Consider the following 24,300-nt stretch of genomic DNA (forward strand, 5'->3'; position numbering starts at 1 on the left):
AATGAGAAGGCCCAACAAAACTTCCAGGAATTTTAGGGGAAGAAGACAAGTGGAACTCCTACAACAAGGAAGACTCAGGTGACAGATTTCTAAAATGCTTTCAGAAGGCAGACATAGCACCATCCTGGGATTTCATCCAGGGGAGGACTGGTTGCTTTGCTGTACCTCGAACCCTGCACAACTGTGTTGCCAACATATGCTTTTGGCCCCAAAGTGTCACCAGGCAAGAGATATACCTGAATGAGTACAGAGGCATCCCTAGTGCGGGGGAAACAGCAACAACGCCATCACCGCCAACTGCAACTATAACAACTACTCTAAAACATACCCTCCCACCCCCCAGCCTTCTTGGGGAACCTGGATCAATGTCTCCTTATCCATGAACACATAACGGCAAATAGGCATGACCTGTTTCCATATATTGGGTCTCATTTCATATAATGAAGGTCATTCATTCATCCATTCATTTGTTCATTTGCTTATTCATTAAATATCTATTGAATCAAGTACTATGCTAGATAGATGTTGGGGTACAGAGGTGAATAAGTCCCAGTTCCTGCCTTTAAGGAACTGATGGCCTAATGAGGGACGCAGACAAGTCAGTCAATGAGTAGAGATCAGCGTGGTAAGTGCAGTAGAGAAGTGAGCACTGAGATGGGGCGTCTATTGAAGACTGAGGGAAGGGAGCAGTTAGGGAAGGCTTCCTGGAGGAGGTGACCACTCAACTGAGGTGAGTCTTAATGAAGGAATAGAGCCAGCTAATAAAAGTTGGGTGGCATCCCAGAAACAAGGAGCAGCATTATGAAGGCAGTAGGCGTGACACACTATTAGTTGAGGTTCTATGACTGTAACTACAGGTTGTTCAGCATAGCTAGTGCATAGAGTGCTGGTGGGAGAGGCATGGAAGACAGAGCTGTGGAAGGAATTGGGGATCGGGTTCTGGAGGGCTAATATGTGCAATGCTAAGCACTTTGAATATGATTCTGAAGGCGATGCGGAAACATTGAAGCAGGGGAATAATAATCAGATTTGTGTCTCACAGTATCACTCTAGCCACAGGAGAAGAATGAATGTGGGTGGGGGGTGGGCGATGAAAGAAGACAAGTCAGGCTATGGGATTCAGGTAGGTGAGAAATGGCAGTGGCCTGGCCTAAGGGCCGATGTTGTAAGAATAAAAGAGGGCAATGCAGAGGGAACATTTATGAGGAAGAATTAATAGAACTAGGCAACTTATCAGATGGTGACAAGAGAAACTAGAGGAGGATGAGGTAGGGAACACAAGAGGAGTTGTAGTTTCTTATTTTACATGGGGAAAGGCAGTAGAGAATTCACTTTCTTTTGAAAATATTTCGAGTGAGGGGCCTATGAGTTATCCAAATAGAGGTGTTCAGTCAGGGGACAGCAGAGAGGTCAGGGCTGGGGATCCATCTGGGGAGTCACGGAAGTAGATAGTGATTGAAACCGTACAAGTAGATGAGGTGACCAAAGGGAGAGGTGTGTTGATGAGAAGAGATGAGGACCTAGGACAGCTCCTGGGGAATACTATTTAAATTGTCTACAAGAGACCCAGAAATGTAGGAATAGACTCCAGGAAAGAATTGTGTGAGAGATGGTGGGGAGAAGTTAGTTTCATGAAGTGCACGGTCAGCAATGTCAGTTTTGACTGAGAGGTCAATGGTTGTAAGGACTGGAAAATGGCCGTCTTCAGGGAGGAGATCAATTTGGGACCTCAGAGACTCATTGCCGTGGTTTGAAGAGTGAGGGTTAAGGGAGTCTAGATTGCCTTTTCAAGAAGTTTAAGCTAGAGAAGGAAAATTCGAGAGACTATAACAACTAAAGAAAGCTGTGTGATGGCAGGAGGTTTCAATTTTTAAGGACTAAAGAAATCTCAGCATGTTTTTTTAAAGCCAAATAGAAAATGTTAGTAGAGAGGGAGAGATTGAAGATATAAGAAGAAATAGGAGGTAATTGATAGAGTGAGACCCCTGGAGAAGTGAGAGGGACAGGGATCTAGAGCACCAGTGAGGGCATAAACCTCAGGTAGAAGGAGAGGACACTGTTTCCGGTAAGATGTGAAGGGAGATGTTACTGATGGAGATAAATTCATAGGAGCGGGACAGGAAGTGAAGTCAAAGGAGTTCCAAACTGATGGCCTCCGTTTTTCTCAGTGAAGTAGAAGGAATTTCTTACGCTGAAAGTAAGGGAGGAGAGGATGAAGCAGAAGTTTGAGCGAAGTTGTGAAATTCTAGAATATTCGCTAAGAGCAGTGGGAAAGGAAGTTGGCCAGGGTCAAGAAGGGTACTGCTCAGTGCCATTGATGACCCAATTCTGTCCGTGACCTTTATAGTAAGCACCAATCTGCATGGCTGTGTGATTCTTTTTGCCCCAACAACTTTTACCAGCTTCCGTATGGAAATGGAGATTTCACAGTTGGATTCTGTCAGGGTGAGGTTTTGTGGGAGAATTGCAAGAGGGGGTCACAGGAGCACAGTTCCCAGGGCACTGGCTTAAGAGTAGTTTAAATGATGGACCACGGAGTCTAGGCGAGGAGGAAGCTGAGAAATTGGCTAAAAATGGAAGGATCCTGGGATTGGAGGTTTTGTTGACATCAAAGAACAAGTCAAATAGGAATAAGGTCATGAAAGAGTGAGAAGGCTAGCAGGATGGGAGGCTGGGCCCAGAGAATGAGATAACAGGGTTATTTCAGAGAGTATTTCAGAGAAAGGGTCATTCTGGATAATGAAGAGGCCTGGGGTAGCTGTGGTTCTCCACTCTGTCTGCACATCATCTATGGCGCTTAAAAAAATCATTTGCCCAGGCCTCATCCTCAGAAATCCTGATATAGTAGGTTCTGAGTGGGCCCAAGGTGTCGGGATTTTTATGAAACTCTACGGGTTATTCTGATGAGCAGCCCTGGTTGAGAATCACTGGTTTAATGGTGACCATGGGAGTGGATTGAAGAAGCGGAAAGGAGATGAAGTTCATTAGAACTGAGGGAGGTCAAGGAGTTAAAAGGAGAGGGTGTGTATGAAAGAGGTGGCCATTTGTATATTACGTTTCACAGAGAGATGGCAGCACTGAGTGTTGGAAAGAATACTGCGAGCCAAAGTCCTCAGTGGATACGACGACTTGGCCAGGAGAACTAAAGGGCAGTAACCTCAAAGGAGGGGGCTTTGTAGGAAAGTGCAGAAGTACTGATCTCAAACAAACAATATGGAATAAAAATGAGGAAACTCTGCCCTTCTCCATTCCCCTGGACCTAAAGACTTGGAATGGGGAAGAACCGTCATCGTCCATCAGGATTATCTGAGGAAGTGATACCTTCGTTGGATAGTAGGGTTTAAAGTTATTTTTCTCAACCCCAGCTGCTTAATGGAAATACCGGAGGGCATTTAAAAATTAAAGGTGCTGAGGTCTACCCCAGACTAAATCTGAATCTCTGGGGGCAGGGCTCTGAAATCTCTCTCTCTCGCTTACTTTTTTGAAGTTTCCCACATGAGGGTGATGCACAGTGAAGTCTGAGAACCTAAGGCAAGAAGTCAACAGTGCATTTAATGAAGAGGTTGAAGTAAAGGTGTAGGGGGATTTTAATGGAGTAAGCCCTAGTCACTAGAGAAATGCAGAACATTGGGGTCGGGGTGTACAGGAGGTGACAGATGACTTCTCTTTCTTTAAAATGTAGTGGGGGGGCTTCCCTGGTGGCGCAGTGGTTGAGAGTCCGCCTGCCGATGCAGGGGACGCGGTTTCGTGCCCCGGTCCGGAAGGATCCCACATGCCGCGGAGCGGCTGCGCCCGTGAGCCATGGCCGCTGAGCCTGCGCGTCCGGAGCCTGTGCTCCGCAACGGGAGAGGCCACAACAGTGAGAGGCCCGCGTACCGCAAACAACAACAAAAAAAATGTAGTGGGATGGAGAAAGATGTGAGGATGAGAGATTCTGGAGAGATTGGCTGGCCCCTGGAGTTACAGCCAGAACCATGAGCAGGTAGAGGGTCCCAGTGCCAAACACCATTTGTAATCTGTGGTCTAGTCAGCGATTCGTGGCCTTCGTTCTAGGTTCCAATAGAATATGGTTGATACACTTAGAAAGTGGCACTCGTTCGTTCTTCTGCTCTCTGCAAATATCAACCCAGAGGTGATCAGGCCGCGTCTTATGAGCCCAAGATTCAGGTTAGGATGAGTCTTAATATAAACAGAATTTTCTGGGGGAGACACAGACATTTTAGTATTCCTTAAAAACAAAGAAAAAAGTTCTCAGCTAGTCTCCATTCAGTCAATAACCATTTACTGAAGACTAACGGCTCAAACCTATTGCGGTTTTCTTTTAATGTTACTGAGTAATAAATAGTGTAGCTATTAAGAGCTTAGGTTCTGTAGACACAATTGAGACCTAGGTTCAAATCCTGGCTCTGACACCTGCCAGCTGTGTAATCTTGGATATGTGGTTTAACTTCACTGAGTCTTACTTTCCTCATCTGTAAAACAATAATAATACAATAATAATGCCTGCCTTATAAGATTGTGGTGGAGATTAAACGAGATAACCCTAGAAGCACTTTGCACATGGTGAATATTCCATAGATGATAGTGATTACATGTGCAGACATAAGCCAGGTGCTAGGGAATGTGAGAATGAATAAGATAACAGTCTCTGCTGTCAAATATCTCAGATTTTAGCTAGAGAGATAGGTATGTAAAGAAGAAATGACAATTCAGTGTTAATAAGGGCCAAACTCAGAGTACACACTGGGTAGCTCTCTGGGAGCATGAAGAGAAGGGCATTCAACTTTGTCTGCAGAGGGAAGACAGGAAAAGACTTGCCAAAGGAGAGGAAACACAAAAGTGAGTCTTCAAGAAAAAGGACTGGGGCTTCCCTGGTGGCGCAGTGGTTGAGAGTCCGCCTGCCGATGCAGAGGACACAGGTTCGTGCCCTGGTGTGGGAAGATCCCACATGCCGCAGAGCGGCTGGGCCCGTGAGCCATGGCCACTGAGCCTGCGCGTCCGGAGCCTGTGTTCCGCAACGGGAGAGGCCACAGCAGTGAGAGGCCCGCGTACCACAAAAAAAAAAAAAAAAGGACTAATGGGCGCAGATGTGGGACGTTGAGAAGTAAGACTTCCCAGGCCTCCGTGTAGCATGCGTAAAAGCTTGGCAGTAAGAGAAAAGCTTGGCAGTTGAGGGAGCATGAAATGGGTATGGAACAGCGGGGGTCATAGCAAGAATAGACAGTAGAGAGGTACGCTGGGGGCGGATTAAGCAGGCCCTTGGCTAGCACGCTAAGGAGCATGAACTCTGAACTTCTGGGTAATGGGGAGCCATTGAAGGATCTTTCAGGGAGGAATGCGGGCAGATATATATATTTCAAAAGATTACTCCAGCCACAGAGTAATGAATTGCAGGGGGCAAAATTGGAGGTAGTAAGACCAGGTGAAAAATGCCGGTGCCTTGGACTAAGATGATGGTTTGTGGAGATGAAAGGAAGAAGACGCATCCAAAGTGAGTTTGGGAAATAGAACGCGATGACTGATTAAGGTAGAATTAAAGTAGGAGTCAAAGAAGCTCCCAAATTTATGATTTGGGCAGTTGGGCCAGGGCTGAAATAACCAAAAAGCCAGAGGAAGCATGTGCCTAAGGCCCAGCACGTCGGGGCTCCCAAAATGTGAAAACATTTTGATTTGGGATCTAGAGTCGTTTTTTAAAAGACTTAAGTTAATCATCATAGGAACATCAGAACTTTTGGGGCTTCCTTCCCTTTTTATGCTGTAGTATTGCTTTTATTTGAGAGAGGAGGTCGTAATCTTTTCATTGCTTAGAGCCTCCCAAAGAGGAGGGGTCCAAGGCCTTAATCCTTCTCTGATCTGGGTGGTGAGCGCTTATCATTTCATAGAGAACATGGACACTGAAGGAGGAGCGAGTTTGAGCTTCCTGCCTCTGTTACGCTTTGTCCTGCGTGAAGAGAATGGCATAATTAGGCTGGTAAGGGACTGGCAACCAGATGGCCTTAGAGAGACCCCATTAGGCTGATTCACATAGCTCAGCTCAAGTGGAGTGTTTACATCTAAGTCAACAGGCTTCAATTGTGCAGCCATTGCTAATGGAGAAGTAGGGAGAGCCTATTTGCTGGCAAGAGAGGTCATGGATGCAAGTTGATACAATGATTAGAGATGGAGACTAAGCTAGGGGTTCTTAACCTAGAGCCCAGGGGAATTTTGAACCTCTGAAGTTATATGCAAAATTGTGTATATGTGTGTATAGTGCAATTTTACAGACAGAAGTACCACAGCTTTCTTCAGATTTTTCAGAGTGATCTTTGACACCAAAAAGGCCACCAACCACCAGAGTACATTTACTATGAAGTGAATAAAGCTGCTTATTCAGAGTTTCTCACTTGCCTGGGACTCTTCCGAGGCTCTAGAAGAAGCCCTAGCAATTTTGTATTGTTTTTACCTAAAGGGAGCGTTCCTCTCAAATTACATAAAGTCTTTGGTCCCACAAAATCTGTATCTACCCCTGCCAACCGCAGATTAGGGAATTACCCAACATGAGTTAGTATCTGGGAGTGAATGCCATCCAAGAGAAATGAATGCCAAAGACTGCACCAGGAAAGGCAGAAGAAAGGATGCCCATCAAATGAAGAATGGTCACTGAGGGAGGAGGAGAATCAGACCACATTGTCAAGGAAGTATAAAGAGAGGCGGTTAGCCATGTCCAACATGGATGGGAGATCAGGAAAGAGGAAAATAAGAAAACGATTACAGAAGTGGCTGGGACATCTTCAGTGAAGTGGCAAGAACAGAAAGCTGATTGTTCTGTTTGCCTTTCTGGATAAGTAAAAGTGGTAGGTGAACAAGTATAAATGGTAGCTACAGTCCAGAAGCATGCAGGGGAAGTAGAAGTACCTACCCAAAACTCTAATGTTCAGTTAAAATGATAGGCGATAAAGTAGGCTCACTGTAAATGTGGAATCCATGCTGAACTGAAGTTAGGTGGCACATACATACCTTTCAAAATGAGTCCTAAATGTGTTCCATGGCCAGGCAAAGACTTTGAGTGACCCTTGTCCCCCCCCACCAACCCCAACCTTTCTTTCTTAATCCTGTATCTTAATCCTCTTACTACTTGAATTTCCATATTTCTGTCCCATATCTCTGTCCTCTGGCTGGCGGATATGGAACAGTGAGAGAGAGTAGAAAGTGAAAAGAAGCCATACGAATGACATTTGAACATGAAATGTTTTGAATTTAAAATTTGTCCTGGGTAACCCCCCAAACCAGTGATCCATTACGGTTAGTTAAATGTTGTCTGAAATTGAGGCCAAGGAAACATCTATTTGAACCAGAATGTTCTAAATTTGCCACCCTGGCAACTCTAAAGTTGATTGGTTTCAATGGGGCAAAACTGGTTCATGCTGACTTACGCAGTATTAGGGTGAGTATTATTTTTTTGACTGAAATGCAGCCATATCAGAGATACATGCTCAAAGTTGCTGCTCTGTCTATTATGGAAGCTAGGAAATGCCATTTTACAATGCTTCCGTAATAACTTCCTCCTGTGATCTCTTTTGAGATAGACTAATTTCATTACAGTTCCCAACTTAATTTCTTCAGTGATTATACCTTTAAAGGCTTTTGATTTATTAACTGTTGATGTATTTCTTCATAATTGTGTCACTATGAATAATCTGTTACTTGAGAACAATGATTTCGAATGGCTACTATGACAAAATTTATAGGGACATGGAAAAATAGCTACGAACCAAAATGACTAAACCAAGGAATTGGTTTGAGGTTTCTAAGAACTCAATAAAATTAATTCAGTAAAAAGCAACAATTTGTGTTTTGTTTTTTACTAGCAAAGTTATTGCTTTGCAGTAGTATTCTCATTGAAAGAAGACCAAGAGCCTATTAAACTACTCTTCATAATGTAAACGTGTAAATTAAAGTTCTAGTTACTTGATATTTAGCTATGGTTTAAAATAGAAACAATTCATAACACTTTGTAGATAGCTTAAGCACTTTTCTATTCTTTCTTTCTAATAGTAAGGCTTAGCTTGACTTGAGTCTAATGAATTTCTTCTATAGTATGTGGAATTTGATCCAACAAGACCAGTTAAACACAATATACCTAGATACCTGCTGATTACATCATCAGACTGGTAAAGGACATAAATCAGTTTGACTGCAAGTTTTGTTTGAATTGGATTTGGAAATTTGTAAATTATTTGGACATAGCATTTTGTCAAACTCTCAGCCATTTATTTAAATAAAATTATAAATTCTGGAGTTAAATATTGTTATAATTGTGTTGGACTCAATTGTCTTTCAACTTTGTAATTATTTTAATGAACCTAATTGTACAACTTATGGATGCCAAAACTGTATCCCAAATAAATACATGTTAACATTTTGCCTTTAGCCAATAAGAAGAAAGAGAAAGAACGCCCAGAGATCTCTCTTCCTTCAGACTTTGAACATACGATTCATGTGGGGTTTGATGCAGTCACCGGGGAATTCACTGTAAGTAAGCTCCTTATTTTTTTTTTTGTAAGGCATGAAAAGATTCCTTTGTGAAAATAGGTTTGAAGGAAGAATTGCCACGTCCCAAAATGTCAGACTTGATGTCTTTGGTGATTTCAAGGAAGATGGACTTTGCCTAGACAATCACAGATGGAACTAGAGAGTGGCAAGAGTATTGGCAAAATTATTTTGTCCATCTTAACAAAAACGTCTGATCGCGGTTAGCCTTCAACGTGATTGAAAATGCTAATTTACCATGGCACAGGAGATGTAGTCCAGATAGACTCAGCTTGAGCCTGTGCTTTAGCACTTGAAGTGAATCAGAGAACCATTGACTCAACTTGGCCAGTGAAGACAGTCTATCTGAATAATTCAGGCTTTACAGTGGAACCTGGATTACCCAGATAAGTTAACCACACTAACCAAAAATCTCTGTAAAATTGACCTTTTCTTCTCTTTGATTTCAAGAACATAGCTTATTTTTAGGCTTATTTACAGGTATATTTTGTAGACATTCAAAACAACAGACCCCATGTTTCAGGAAGAAATATTGATGGCTGTATCATATGCTTTAGTGGTTATATGTTTACTTTATATTTGTATATATGTATATATATATATATATATACATATATACAAATATAATATATATATATAATGCACAATAAATACCAGTAAGAATTCTCCAGAAAGACTATAGCTATAGATCCAGTCTTTCTTTGGATATTTTTAGTACTCAAATAGCACACGATCTCAGATCTATGATATTTTATACCTTTATTTTTTTTTAAAGATCTGGCATCTTTCTTTTAGATGGATGAAGGAAAAGATGTGGCTAGAAACATGTCCTCAGGAAGATTAACTACTTTTTTATACTAGTAAGGACCTCAATCAAAATGTGCATTCTGAGATAATGAGTAATTTTGAATGCATTCTGGAAAAATATTCTTTGATAGAACCATTACCGTTAATTCTTGGATTCTTAAACCAGAGAGAAATTTAGGTATTAAATAATTAAATTTCCTATTTCATAACATGATGGTTAGTGAGTAGACTGTGTCATAAGATTAAATTTTTAAAAAGAAGGAACAAATTAATTTGATTTGGAGAATCAAACCATGTTTCTGAACGGACAAATTACCTTCTTTTTTCAATTCCGGAAGTAAGCAGTGTGAGAATGAAATGGAAACTGACTAAACATCTTAGCCTTGTAAAGTGATGTGAGCTGATTGTATGTTCTCAGTAGCAAGCAGAAGAGAACGTTAAGAAGTGCTGACATTGATAAAGTTGAGATACTGGTTTAGCCAATTTCATCATTGGAGTCAGAGATATTTATTCAAATGGCCTTGAGTTTGAGCCCAGCCTCTGTTCTTTGCTGTATTTGAGAATATTCTTTTAGCTACACTTAGAAAATATAACCTCACTGTCACCACTACCACCACCATCATCACCACCCAAAACAAAAAGTATTTATATATATTTTTATAATCTGAACAAGTTTAGATTTTTAAAAAGTCATAAAGAGATGACTATTTTTTCTGATGTTTGAGACAGTAAAAGCACTGAATCATTATAAGTTTTATCTTAAAAATCTTCCCTTTTTTATTTTAAGAACTGTCTTTCCTGATTTGACCTTTTTGTTTTCCAAGTGCTTTTCTTCTGTTTAATCTTTTCTTGTTTAATTGTTGTCATTCCATATTTCTCTGTTCTTTTATTCTTCCTTTTTGTTTTCTGATGTGAAAATTTTCCCCTCCACTATTCTCATGTGATACTCTGGTTCCTTTCCAATTTTTAAATTTTTTCCACTCTTTCCTACTTGCTTGACATCTTCTGATAGAACTTCTCTATCTTTAGCCTTCCCTTTGTTCTTTATGGGTTCTGAATGGAAATGAAGGAAAGTGAATCACCATCATCTTGCTCACTGGAGACCATCCATTTTCACTTTGCTGTCAGTTAGAACCCCAAGAATCAACCAGAGAGGGGTGGGGTGGGATGTGTGATGGGCAATCTTTCCAATTGTGAAAAACATTTTGATGCAACTGAACCAAACCAAACAAGAACCTTTCCCCTCCTCCCAAAAACCTAATGTAAAATAAGGTGTTTGGATGCAATTGTTAGAAATCCACTGAATATATAGATGAGACGCAGGCTAAATTTGGAAATCTGATGTACTTTATTGTCGCTGTGATAATCTTTCATAACTATTTGTCCCCACGTTGTTTTCTAAAGATACCAAATTCTGCCTTTTTTTTTACTATCTTAACCTATGATTTATATTTACTAACTTTAAAAATACCAAATGATAATAAGCTTTTAAAAGTCATTTTATTGGTAGGATTTAGAATGGGGTCTTAATCACCCCAGTACCACTAATTGGTTGTGTGTGTGTGTGCGTGTGTGTGTGTGTATGCATGTGTTCACGTGGAGGGGGAGGGACATATTACTAAATTTGATCATTACAGTTGTTGAGGTTGAATTTTGAGCAATTTGTTGAACTGTCGAGTCCAGTTGTCTCACAAGGGCCTGTTATTTGGAATATTTGGACACTGGTTTGGTGTATTGCTTGGTGTTAACCCTTTGGCTAATTGGCCCATACAACCTTGTACACTTGGTCACACACTTGGACCCTGAGGTTAAAATTAGGTTGGGAGGTGAAATTTTGGGTATGAAACTACTCTAAGTCCTTACCCTTTATATTACCATTTTTGTCCCAAATACTTCAGAACTCCCCCTTCCAGACCTCTAGACCTGTGACGGTCGCTTCAAGTCAATCAGAGGGAAAAATGGTATGAGTGATATACATTATCATTTCTTACGATAAGATAAATGCTTGGCCTGTTGTATCATGCTGCCATTCTCCTGGGCTACACTGGACAATCCCCAGCTTGACGTACATCTAGCTGTTATTACATACATGGTCAGGCTTCTGATGCTCACACTTCCAGGTCTCCATTAGCTATCTGACTTTTGGGGTTTGTACCTCAATTTGGAGTAATGAGTTATGGCTTTCTGATTACATGCCTTTATGGCATACATTCAAATTTAAGGGTCAGGTTTCATTGATGAACCGGTTTATCTCAACTTAAAAAAAGAAAACAATTATGTCAGCAGTGTAGTCACGTGGTAAGTATAGTTGTCTGGAGGATCTTCTGCAATTGACAGCAGTTTTTCCTGCTGTCTAGTGATCACAAGACTATTATCACAAAAGTTTAGAAGTGCCATGAGTATGTATAATAACTGCAAATATTCTAATGATTATGGTAACGATCATGCCAGTGATGTCTGCTCTGTGGTTATGTGCAATGCCTACCTGGTTTTGTAACACTTAATAACTCCTTTGGCCATTACAGTATTAACCAAATGCTATTAATTGCACTTAGAATCAGAACTGGGATCATGCATGGGCTCCTGAGTTCAAATTTTTGGCTTAAGGCTTTAGCAGCAAATTGCGTGATGAATGCATGTAAAAGTGTCCTTTCACTGTGCTTGGAGTAACCCCAAATGCCAGGAATCAAAGACCTGTAACCCAAATCAAATCAATTGGGTAAAAGCATGTTTCTGTAGCATTGGAAATATCATCTTTATTTAGACAAAGCTGTTACCTTATATCTGATCTTATTTTGTGGGAAGTGGGACTTTAGAACTGCGGCATTAAAATGGAGATTATTCATAATATGGTTTGAAACAAAATGGTTTCCCTTTCCCTGGCCTAAATGTCTAAGAAATTCAAACATAGAGTCTGGCTGTGTGGGAAATCCTTAATCTAGTTTTCTCTAAGCCAGCCACGACTTCAGCTCCAAAATACAGAAGAATCACCTTAATGAGAACAGGTTAAATTTAGCATCACCATATACCTCTTCTTTGAATTTTAGCCATACAGACACTTCCAATGTGAAATTGAAAATGGTTCACCAGAATTGGGAACTGAAATTTGTAAGTTCATCACATGGCCATGGGCTACCTGTGATCACCCAGTCGTAAAAACAACTTACAAATTGTCGTTGAAGCTTTTCATGATGCCATCCTTCTTCCCTCCAAATTCATGTTTCTGCCTTTTAGTAATTTCTCCAGTCATTTAATGGTAATCCTTATTATTGCATATTTATGGAGGAAGCATCTGGCCAAAAGTGGAACTATGCATCCAAACTTTGGAACATCGTTGTTTTCTCTGTTTTCTTAAATCTGTTGTCCTGTAGCCTGTCCTGCCCCTGATTTAGTTAATACCTCCCTATTTTCATAACCGCCCCACTTTAGAAGGGATTAACCCCTCCCCATTCAGACCCATTGGTTTCATCTCCTCCCACCTTCTAAGTTGTCCCACATTCTGTTTTAACTTTCTTTTCTTTCTTTATTTACGTCCATTACAGCCAGATCTCTATGGCTCACAGATGTGCCCAGGGAAGCTCCCAGAGGTGCGTCACAGGCCCAAAAGAAGCTTGCATCAAAGTGCTTCTTTGAGATGTCATAGCACTGCAGCAGCAGGTTCATGTGTGTGCAGTAGAGTTGTTGCTTGGCTTATCTCACTTTTTTGTTGTCATTCCCAAACTCTGGAGGCCCACGTCACACATTGTTTTGCCGAGACTTCATAGGACAAAGCCACGTAAATTGTGTCTAGATGCACTTCAGGAAGAGTGTGTCTGTTTCTCGCTCCAAGTTCTCTTGGAGGTTGGTTAATTATGAAATGGGGACATCTGTAGGCCGAACGTGTAGGAAAGAGTGCTGAACGCTCAATACAAAGCTAACCTCTCTGTGTAATTTTTGCAATTCTCCTTGGTTAGATGGCCAAACACTCCCTCCTCTCTGCTCTAAACGCTTCAGATTCTTGCAAATTTTCAGAAGGCTTTGGCATGGTTGCCACTGTCCCCAGGTTCTATGCGGCCAATGAACGAAGTGGGGAGGAGGGGATGGGGGGGGGGAGAGGAGAAAGCTGCAGGGAAAATGTTACTATTTAGCACCCCTGTGGTTATTGCTCGTCCATGATTCTATTTTTTTCTCCTCTCAATCCCCCTTTATATTAAAGCTCTAGACCCCCCAAAAAATTACATTTGATAACCACAGAGTATGAACTGACCAAGGGTGAGGCTTTACTTTTATTCTAAAAGATATTCTGATTGCAACATGCCCAGAAACAGCTTCTGTTATTCCAGTCATATAAAATCTATTGATCTGCACTATACTATGCTGTGCACTAATTTAGAGAAGTCTTGCTATGTCTGCCCTGAGTCGCCAGAAAAAATAAGCTAAGCCGTAAACATCATTTCATGGATGAGCAGAGTTAATATGGAGGTGATTTTCATGCGCTTTTTTTTTTCTATCACAGTCATACTCCCACCCACCCTTTTTAAGTTGGATCTTAGTTTTACCTATGTGTTTTAATTAGAGAAGAGAATGATTGCATTATTAAGTTACTAACTTTAAATCTAGAGTGTAACTTCAGTTTCCCAAGTGTAATCCTACAGGTAGCATGGGCTTCTTGGTGAAGAACTTTACTGGAACATGAAAATGCAGCTGCCGAATGTTCTGAGCTTCCATTCTTTCCCTTTGGTTGTCCACAGGGAATTCCTGAGCAATGGGCACGATTACTCCAAACTTCCAACATAACAAAGCTGGAACAGAAGAAGAACCCCCAAGCCGTTCTAGACGTTCTCAAATTCTATGATTCCAAAGAAACAGTCAACAACCAGAAGTACATGAGCTTTACGTCCGGAGGTAAGAGTAAATCTAGGATATCAAAAAGTGAAGAAGTGGGACTTCCCTGGCGGTCCAGTGGTTAGGACTCTGCGCTTCCATGGCAGGGGGCCCGGGTTTGATCCCTGATCGGGAACCAAGATCCCAAAAGCTGTGCGGTGCAGCGGAAAAAAAAAAGGGAAGAAGTAATTCCAATCTCAGAACCTCAGGATTAGAACGGAATGCCTGGAGGGTATTCGAAGCCAGTTCAAGTTCCTTTTCTGAATGACTTCAACATAAATCAACCAAAAGATGAGTTGGAAGTTGAAGTTGATGTTAGGAGATTTCCAGTACTTGGGTGATTTTATAACTCAAATAAGGAAATTGTTCAGTGAAGCAGTAGTTGTCAGTTTGAATCAGCAATCACGATTGTTGTTTTGTCTCTTCACTGGCATGAAGACACTGAGTCACTTAGGATCAGGCCTTGTCATGCGTTTAGGAAGTCAGAGGTGTCTGGATCAAACCCTGGTCTCTTGAAATTTATTTTATCCCTTAGATTCACTGAATTGCATGCACCATGGTGACACAGCACAAATTTTGTGGTTGCTGGGTTATTTTGATCTGACCGCAAAATCAGACTTAAAAAAAGAAATCATGTCTTGGTATTTATAAGAGATTGACATGGCCACATTCCTGCCATATCTCGACTTCATTTGCTAGCCTGTAGACCCAGCTTTTGTTTGAAGGTTTGATGTCCAAATTTGCACTGTAAGCAACTGAAAAAATATACCAAGCAATTATTTTGCATTGTGAAAATGATGATCTGGGTTTTGTCTCTAAAACAATTTATTATTTTACATCTAAAGAAAGAAGAGGGGGCTTCCCTGGTGGCGCAGTGGTTGAGAGTCCGCCTGCCGATGCAGGGGACACGGGTTCGTGCCCCGGTCCGGGAAGATCCCACATGCCGCGGAGCGGCTGGGCCCGTGAGCCATGGCCACTGAGCCTGCGCATCCGGAGCCTGTGCTCCACAACGGGAGAGGCCACAGCAGTGAGAGGCCCGCGTACCGGGAAAAAAAAAAAAAAAGAAAGAAAGAAAGAAGAGAATAGTATCATTAGTGCTCCAGCTATAAAGAGCCCCTACCTCTTGGCATTGGTTTTAGTACAGGGCACATTTTCAGAATTTGTTCTTTATTCCACGTTGCCACTGCTTTTTTTTTTTTTTTTTTTTTTTTTTTTGCGGTACGCGGGCCTCTCACTGTCGTGGCCTCTCCAGTTGCGGAGCACAGGCTCCGGACGCGCAGGCTCAGCGGCCATGGCTCAAGGGCCCAGCCGCTCCGTGGCATGTGGGATCTTCCCGGACCGGGGCACGAACCCGCGTCCCCTGCATCGGCAGGCGGACTCTCAACCACTGTGCCACCAGGGAAGCCCTGCCACTGCTTTTTAACCCTTTTGTTTTTATGTGTCAAATTCTCTCAGTTTATAAAGATGAAATCCTGAAAAAACTATGTTAGAACTCGACAGTATCTGAGTTATTGCTCTATTCTGAAACTCACCATATGTTTTCTTTATGCTCTCGTGTTGAGGCTAATAGCCTAGGAGGGGAAGGGGAAAGGAAGGAAGGGTGGAAGGGAGGAAGGGAAATGAGGGAGGGAGGAGGAGAGGGAAGGAGGAAGTCGAGGAGAAATTCTGGATATAGACGTGTAAAGTCATACCAGTCAGGAGTAGGTTATCTCAACACTCCTCAGTATAGATGAGGTTCACTGGAGGCCTTCATTAAGATCTATAAAATGGGGTGGCGAGAATATGGTGATGATGTAAGGGTGTGAGCTATTTTAAGAAAAACTAGTCATTTGTCGTAGTATCTATTTAATACTGAATCAGAAAATTTCCTTCTGGTCAAACACATGCAGTTTTTTTAAGCATGGTCTCTAAATGAGGCAGTCTTTATGAAACAAAGGTAACATCTTTATCTTCACTTTTCAGATAAAAGCGCACATGGATATATAGCAGCCCATCCTTCGGTAAGTGAAAAATTGAAAACAGTTTTGTATGCTCCGTGTTTCCAGTGGTCCAACAGAATACAATTGTGCAGATCCTGTTTTTAGATACACATAGAATCCTTTAAAAATATTTTAAAGGTGTAATTTAGATACATAAAATTCACCCAGTTTTAAGTGTACAGTTTGGTGAGTTTTAGTAAATTTATACACCTGTGCTACCATCACCACAATCTAGTTTTAGAACACTTTCATCACCCCAGCAAGATCTCCCAGGTCTGCCTAGAGTTAACCCCCATCCACCGCACCCTAGCCCTAGGCTATCACTAATCTGCTTTTATAGATTTGTCTTGCTGGACATTTCAAATGTAAATGAAATAATACAGTATATGTCCTTTGGGGATTGGCTTTTCTCTCAGCATAATGCTCTTAGGATTCATCCAAGTTGTTGTATCAGTAGTTTGTTCCTTTTTATTGCTAAGTAGTATTCCATGGTATGGCTATACTGCTATTTAACAATTTACCCATTGAAGGGTTTCTAGACTGTTTACAGTTCGGGGCGTTTATAAATAAAGCTACTATGAAAATTCATGCATAAGTCTTTACATAGACAAATGTTTCTATTTCTTTTACATATAGAATCTTGAAAATAATCATCATAATGATAGAAACGTCTCTTGACTGAACAAATGTGCCAGGCACTAGGCTAATAATACTTTGTATTCACTTAACCGTTCCTACAACCCAATTAGGCAAGTCTTATCATTGTCTCCATTTTACAGATGAGGTTCAGAGAGGTGAAATAACTTGTCTAATGTCATACCACTACATCTTTCGGTGTCACCTGTTCCAACAAAGTGAGACTTTGCCCAAAGTCACATAGATAGTTTTATCAGAGAAGAGACTAGAAAATAAGCAACCTAGCTCAAGGGCCTTGGAAGTGCTATAGTATCTGAAAGAATACCCTTACACAGAAAACAGTCTTAGACAAGGCTTCCCTTTACATGATTTTCATTTTGATATCCTGATAGAAATTATCTCCTGCCTCATTTGCTTCCTTTGGAGTGAAATAATTAGCATTAGTGAAAGTTTCCTCTTATCCGCTTATTCAGAGTCATGGATAGTCAAGCTGATTCTTCCTTTTATAGAGGACAAATGCTGGCCTGCTTGATGTCACCCTGGGCAGCCAGTGTGACAGCAATAAATCATTGCTGGTAAAAACTAAAGGCTCTGAGATAATACGGCAGGGCCTCAAAAATTTAGAAGAGAATTACCACATGATCCAGCAGTTGCACTTCTGGATATATACCCAGAAGAACTGAAAGCAGGGTCTTGAACAGATATTTGAACACCCATATTCATAACAGTATTACTCATAGTAACCAGAAGGTGGAAGCAACCCAAGTGTCCATCAACAGATGAACGAATAAACAAAAGTGGTATATCCATACAATGGAATATTATTCGGCCCTAAAAAGGAAGGAAATCCTTACATAGGCTACAGCATGGCTGAGCCTTTAAGACATTATGCTAAGTGAAATAATCCAGTCACAAAAAGACAAATACCGTATGATCCTACCTGTATGAGGTATCTAGAGTAGTCAATATCATAGACACAGAAAGTGATTGCTGGGTGAGGTGGAAATGGGGTGTTGTTGTTTAATGGGTGCAAAGTTTTAGTTTTGCAAGATGAAAAGAATTCTGGAGATGGATAGCAGGGATGGGTGCACAGCAATATGAATATACGTAACACTCCTGGACTAGACACTTCCAAATGGTTAAGATGGTAAACTTTATGTTATGTCCATTTTACCACAACTAAAAAGAAAACTTACAAGAGTAAAGGCTCTGGGCGTAGGTGTTTAGTCTTATTCCTCCACTTACAAGCTGAGCCACTTTCAGAAAGTGGCTCAGCTTCTGTGACCCTCTCTTTCCTCGGCCTTTAACTGGGAATAATAACAGTACCTACCTCCTAAAACTTGTGTGAATACTGAATATGCTAATGCATATAATGTACTCAGTAATTACCTAGCACACACTGTGTGTTTATTAAATGTAAGCTACTATTGCTACCATTTGTAGATGGCAACAAAGACGAAAACTCATTCTCTCCATGCGTGAGACTTGTCTGAGGCCATGGTACTGGTGCCTTGTTCAGAATTCTCAGAACAGAGCCGAATGTCGCCCTTCTTTTCTCACTGGTCATTGCCCTCCTTTTGCTTCTTTGCCATGACAGCTTCCTGGGCCTCACTGAAAACAGCACGTGAAGGGAGATAATAGCAAACTGGGAAAGACAAAAATACCAACCTTCCATGAGCAACACATACCTTACCTCCCTTGATTTAATTACTGTCATTATTGTGAGATACTAGATAAGTACCTTGACAAAGAAATCGTTGTTATCTTTTCAGGTAGTCGGTTATTTTAAACACCAACCTGCTAGGATAGTCTGTATGTTGGTTTTCATTTTTGTAAACACCTTATAGCTCCTAGGATATTGGCCTTCTGTTTTTAGCTTGCTTCAGAGTAAGTAAGCTTGCTTTTGTTTTTAGCTTGCTTCAGAGTAAGTAAGACCTTGCAAGGTCTTACTTACAGAATTAAAACTAAATCTACATAATGTTCAAAATATTCCATCAGATCAGAAAAAGGAAACTCATGAACTCACTGTTTGGAGATAAAACAACTGGGTATTCACTTATTGAACATGTATTTATCAAGTGCCTCCTTATAAGCACTAGGAAATTTGGAGCTCAGTCTGGTAAGGGAAGAGAAGTAGGAACATAAAGAAGCACAGTACCATATGGATCATGTTACGTACCATAAAATATGTCCATGTGCTCTGAGGATTCAAAGGAAGGAGCTTACTTTTAGCTGGGGAGGGAAAAGGAAGCAGGCCCTCGTCTTCAAGGGCTTAAGCTCAGTGCCTAGTACAAAATAGGCACTTGGTATGTATTTGTTGAATTAGAAAATGCTTCATAGAAAAGGCGGAATTTGAACTAGATCTTGAAGGTCAGATGCGATTTGGATCTGTGAAGTTAAGGAAGGGCATTCTAAGCAAAGGGAAGGCATGATAAAGGGCAGGGTAGTGAAAAGAGCAAGGGGACAAGGGGGTATGGGTTTGAATGAAGACTGAGATGCAGGAAAAGGAATCATAGGAGTTAAGCCTTGAAAGTTAAGTTGGAGCCAAATCATAGAAGCCCTTCAATGGTATTCTAAGGAATCTGGCCTATGTAAGTGTACAGTGGGAAGCCCTTGAAGTTTTGTGGGGCAGGAGAGTTAGGCGAATAAAGTTTATGCTTTAAAAGAGTGATCTGATCGCAAATGTCCAGAGTGAATTAAGGACAGAAGGTAAGACTGGATGCAGGGAGACTGACTGGGGAAATATCGCAAGCATCCAAGGCCAGAGGTGATGAGGGCCTACGTGAGATAGTGGCAGTGGGAATGGAGATTAGATTTAAATTCCAAAGATGTTTAGGTTATTGATTAGATGTTGGAGGAAAGGTTGAGGTCAGAGATGATTGCAGGCTTTGGATGCTATGTGGGTGGCCAAAAAGATGAGGGTATTATCTTTCAGGAGATGCATATTTCTGGGAGAAGACGCTGAGTTTCCTATTGGACAGTTTGAGTTCGAAGGTTTAGCAAGACTTCCAGATGGAACTAATTGATTAGGCTACTTGAGGAAGGCTGGGTTTCTATTGATTGAATGAACTGAATTTAGACCCTTAAGGTCAGGTTGGGTCACTTCTCTGGGGCTCAGTAACTTGGGGAATTGCATCTTGTGTTCTCCTTATGGTTCTAGGGGGAGATTGCACTTCACACTGCTTGTGCTTTTGTTGCATTAGAAACACTCCCAGTAGACCTAGCTATCCTACAGGATGTGATTTAATGGGATTGACTACCCCTTCTCGACATAGCCTGAACTGCTCACAAGTTTTGGCATCTTCTAGTAGCCTGGGTGGGAATCAAAATAGAAACAATGTTATATTCACTAAATGTGTTAAACTAATGGCAATATAATTAATAATGAATTCAGCGATGCCTCTCATAGTCATACGAATCTGCTTCACTGCCCACTCATGATAGCTTCTTTGGTGTTAGTGTTATTAAACGCTAAATACTGTTCAGGGATCTACTCTTCAATTTGAGGCTACTTTGAAATTTGTGTATATTTATTGTACTATCGAGAGTGAAGTAATGCATTGAGAATCCTGAGCTAGTATTTTGAGTGGAAGGTAACAGCAATAATATGAATATGCCGTGATTTGTGCCTAGAGAAACTGGGTATACGTGAGACAGATGACACTTTTTTTATTTACAGTACTGGCTTATTTTGTTCATCTACATTAGTGCTTTTTAAAAATTTCAGTATGCATTAGAATTGGCTGGATAGCCTGTTAAAATGCAGATTCTAGGGCTCCATTCCCAGAGTAGAATGGAGCCCTGAAATCTGTATTGTAAACAAGCGACCAAGAGGGGCTCTCAGGCCACACTTAGCATTATCTGAAGTCTCCAAAGTCCTTACTTCTTCTTTCTTCGACCTTTAACAATTAAGCTCAAAGAAAGGAGAGTTTCCTAAGGTAGTTCCACTAGCTGGTGTATTCTCTAGAGCAGGGTTTACAACTTAGAGTCCATGAATGGGCTTCAGAAGACATATGAACTCTTGAAATTATATGTAAAATATGTGTCTACCTGTATTTTTCTGGGGAGATAGGCCAAACCCTATAGAATTGGAATTGAGTCCAAGACCCAATCAGGTTAAGAATAACCTGCCTAGCTCGACTGAATGTGTGGCATAATGACTGTCAAAAATACTTAATTTCAAAAAGACAAAAAATTCCTTACGTGATATCCATCTGTCTCTATTTTTACAAGTTTAGACATACTAGACATAGTAATCCTCAGCCCGGAAGGAAGAGTGTAGCAACATTATAACTTTGACTCCCCCAAAGGCCATCAAAAAAAAGCTGTTAATCAAGGAAAGCTAAGTTTATTATACTTACAGGAGCAAGAAAGAGCACTGCCAGTGTCTTAGAAACGGGATGTCAAGGGAGAATATCTATAGGGTTTTGGAGCACGGCTATGTGATTTTGAAGCAGGTCTCGCAAGACAAGAAAAGAGTTAGGATCCTGCAGTGTTTCTGATAAAGTAACTTTGGATTGGGGAATACAGCAAAGTGAGGGTCTTGAATAGAGTTTTGGTGAGCAAACTGTTGTTATTCTTAATAAGTAAATTACTTCAGTTGGTTCAGTCTTATCTTCCAAGAACAAGTATTTCTTAAAGTGAGAAGCTAAGTTATTTTTGCTTGTTCTCAGTATTGTGTAACATAAGAACAGGAAAATATGCTCCATCTTGATATTGTTTAACACAGGGAAAAGAAAGTATGCCCAGCCCCAGTGTTATTTACACAGGGATGGAAAATCTGTGGAAAAAATACACAGGAGCAAGAAATTATGTTCATTTCAATTCTTAGTACCAAGGCCTGGTATCTATGTGTAATGCTGGGTAGTTAATGCTCCCTGGCCCAACCAACATCCAAAACATAATGTCCACTGAAGGTCACACATTCTTTCCAACCAACCAACATGGCAGCATAGTGTTTGGTCCCAGATAAACAGACATGTATCTTCTTCCTGCCCTGTAAACCCTCAAAGGATGAAAATCTTTAGGTTTTCGAATAGTCCCTTAGTCCATCCTTAGAGACTGGAATGTCCCCCATATGAAATTAGGGTAGTGAGGATAGTAATGACTGTTAAGAATCAGTCCGTGAAATTTTGCAGGTGGATCTTCTCTAGTAAATTAGCGAGAACTGAAATGTGCAAGGCTACCTCTTGGCCAGTAGGCACTGGTTGGTCTTTGTACCAGTTTAAGGGTTGGGCCACTTTTAGATCCTCATAGGCTGTATATACACTCTCACTTATGGAGGACATGTGATGCATTGTATCAAATATATCAAGTATATTAAAGGGCCTCTATACCCCACTTTTTATTTTTGCTATAAAATTTTAAAAGTAATTTTTAAAATGTTAATTTTGAGATTATTTGATCATAAGTAGCACTTAATTTATGGTTAGGTGTAACTTCTTAGAAATCATTGTGAATACTCAAGAATTGTTGCTAAATAGAACAGCCTAACCTATAATTTGTTTTTTAATATAATGAAATTTCTATAAATACTAAATTTAAAGAACTAATTAATTAAGTTGACATATATTATACTTAACAGACATTTAATTAGACATTAACTGACAAATTTTATCATTTTCTTGTGGCATTTTGGAGCCGATGATTTATTTCTGAGTTCAAATATTTTCTTAGGCACACGTAAAGCTTATTATTCCTAGGCATGGTTCATATTGCCTAATGAATAAAATACCATTGTTTGCCATATAGAAACTAGTCAATTTATATGCAGGTTCTGCCCATCTACCAAGGAACAGTGATTAGTTGCATCCTGGATCCCAGCTGGCATAAGATAGAGTAGAAGTTTCTGGAACAAAATAATATCGAAGCAAATACCATTAATCCAAAGGCAACTTCTCCCTGTGCCCTGAGGTGCCCTGAAGAATTAGTCTTTCACAAAAAGAAACTGATTTTTTATCTAGAAATATAACGTCATTAATATATGTTGCTATCCACGCAGCCACAACCCAATGTAATAGCCCAGCTGTTTTGACTAAATTAAGAATAAATATGCTGTACACCTGAAACTAACACAACATTGTAGTCAACTCTACTCCAATATAAACTAAAAATTAAAAAAAATAGAAAAACAATATCAAATAAGCATATAAACTTCAATCTATAAACCACTCAGCGTATATATCACGCAATCAAATATTCTTTCAAATTTATAAATTCTAAGTTGTCTTGTCACAGTATGTAAATCTTGCTGGCTCCAATAAGATATATGGTTATACCTATTACACCACCGTAGGTTTATACACGATTATAGAAAATCCACAGTGAATTTAAATCACAGACTGAGGTCCTTTGATGTAACAGTCTATTAGTAGGCTGTCTGCATCTGCCTCAGGAACTTTGTCCTCGAGGAATGAAAATTCTTTCTAGTCTCCAAAGAAGATGTACAGATTGCCAACAAACACATAAAAGAATGCTCAACATCACTAATCATTAGAGAAGCGCAAATCAAAACTGAAATGACTATCACCTCACACCAGTCAGAATGGCCATCATCAAAAAATCTAGAAACAATAAATGCTGGAGAGGGTGTGGAGAAAAGGGAACCCTCTTGCACTGTTGGTGGGAATGTAAATTGATACAGCCACTATGGAGAACAGTATGGAGGTTCCTTAAAAAACTACAAATAGAACTACCATATGACCCAGCAATCCCACTACTGGGCATATACCCTGAGAAAACCATAATTCAAAAAGAGTCATGTACCAAAATGTTCATTGCATCTCTATTTACAATAGCCAGGACGTGGAAGCAACCTAAGTGTCCATCAACAGATGAATGGGTAAAGAAGATGTGGCACATATATACAATGGAATATTACTCAGCCATAAAAAGAAATGAAATTGAGTTATTTGTAGTGAGGTGGATGGACCTAGGGTCTGTCATACAGAGTGAAGTAAGTCAGAGAGAGAAAAACAAATACCGTATGCTAACACACATATAAGGAATCTAAGGAAAAAAATGGTTCTGAAGAACCTAGGGGCAGGACAGGAATAAAGATGCAGATGTAGAGAATGGACTTGAGGACACTGGGAGGGAGAAGGGTAAGCTGGGACGAAGTGAGAGAGTGGCATGGACACATATACACTAACAAATGTGAAATAGATAGTTAGTGGGAAGCAGCCGCATAGCACAGGGAGATCAGCTCAGTGCTTTGTGTCCACCTAGAGGGGTGGGATAGGGAGGGTGGGAGGGAGGGAGATGCAAGAGGGAAGAGATATGGGGCTATATGTATATGCATAGCTGATTCACTTTGTTATAAAGCAGAAACTAACACACCATTGTAAAGCAATTATACTCCAATAAAGATGTGAAAGAAAGAAAGACAGAAAGAAAGAAAGAAAGAAAATTCTTTTTAGGCTTAGCCTGAGCCATTGTACTCAAAGGCATAAACAAAAAATAAACAAGTACACACACACATGCACAC

General features: G+C 40.5%; 1 protein-coding gene across 4 annotated transcripts in view; it reads left to right on the forward strand.

Moving 5' to 3' along the window:
• Positions 1 to 24,300, forward strand: part of PAK3 (p21 (RAC1) activated kinase 3) — a gene marked incomplete at both ends in the record, with an annotated part of 87,303 nt that overhangs the window by 11,367 nt on the left and 51,636 nt on the right. The window contains 5 exons of one of the 4 annotated variants that reach the window (XM_082864936.1): positions 8,411 to 8,511; positions 11,235 to 11,297; positions 12,879 to 12,923; positions 14,067 to 14,220; positions 16,162 to 16,199. In XM_082864936.1, coding sequence (XP_082721062.1) covers positions 8,411 to 8,511; positions 11,235 to 11,297; positions 12,879 to 12,923; positions 14,067 to 14,220; positions 16,162 to 16,199 — 401 coding nt within the window. The remainder of the gene's footprint in view (positions 1 to 8,410; positions 8,512 to 11,234; positions 11,298 to 12,878; positions 12,924 to 14,066; positions 14,221 to 16,161; positions 16,200 to 24,300) is intronic. The other 3 variants (XM_082864937.1, XM_082864938.1, XM_082864939.1) reach the window with 3 other exon arrangements.

This window comes from Leucopleurus acutus, assembly GCF_964270905.1.
Source record: "Leucopleurus acutus genome assembly, chromosome: X".
Taxonomy (NCBI): domain Eukaryota; kingdom Metazoa; phylum Chordata; class Mammalia; order Artiodactyla; family Delphinidae; genus Leucopleurus; species Leucopleurus acutus.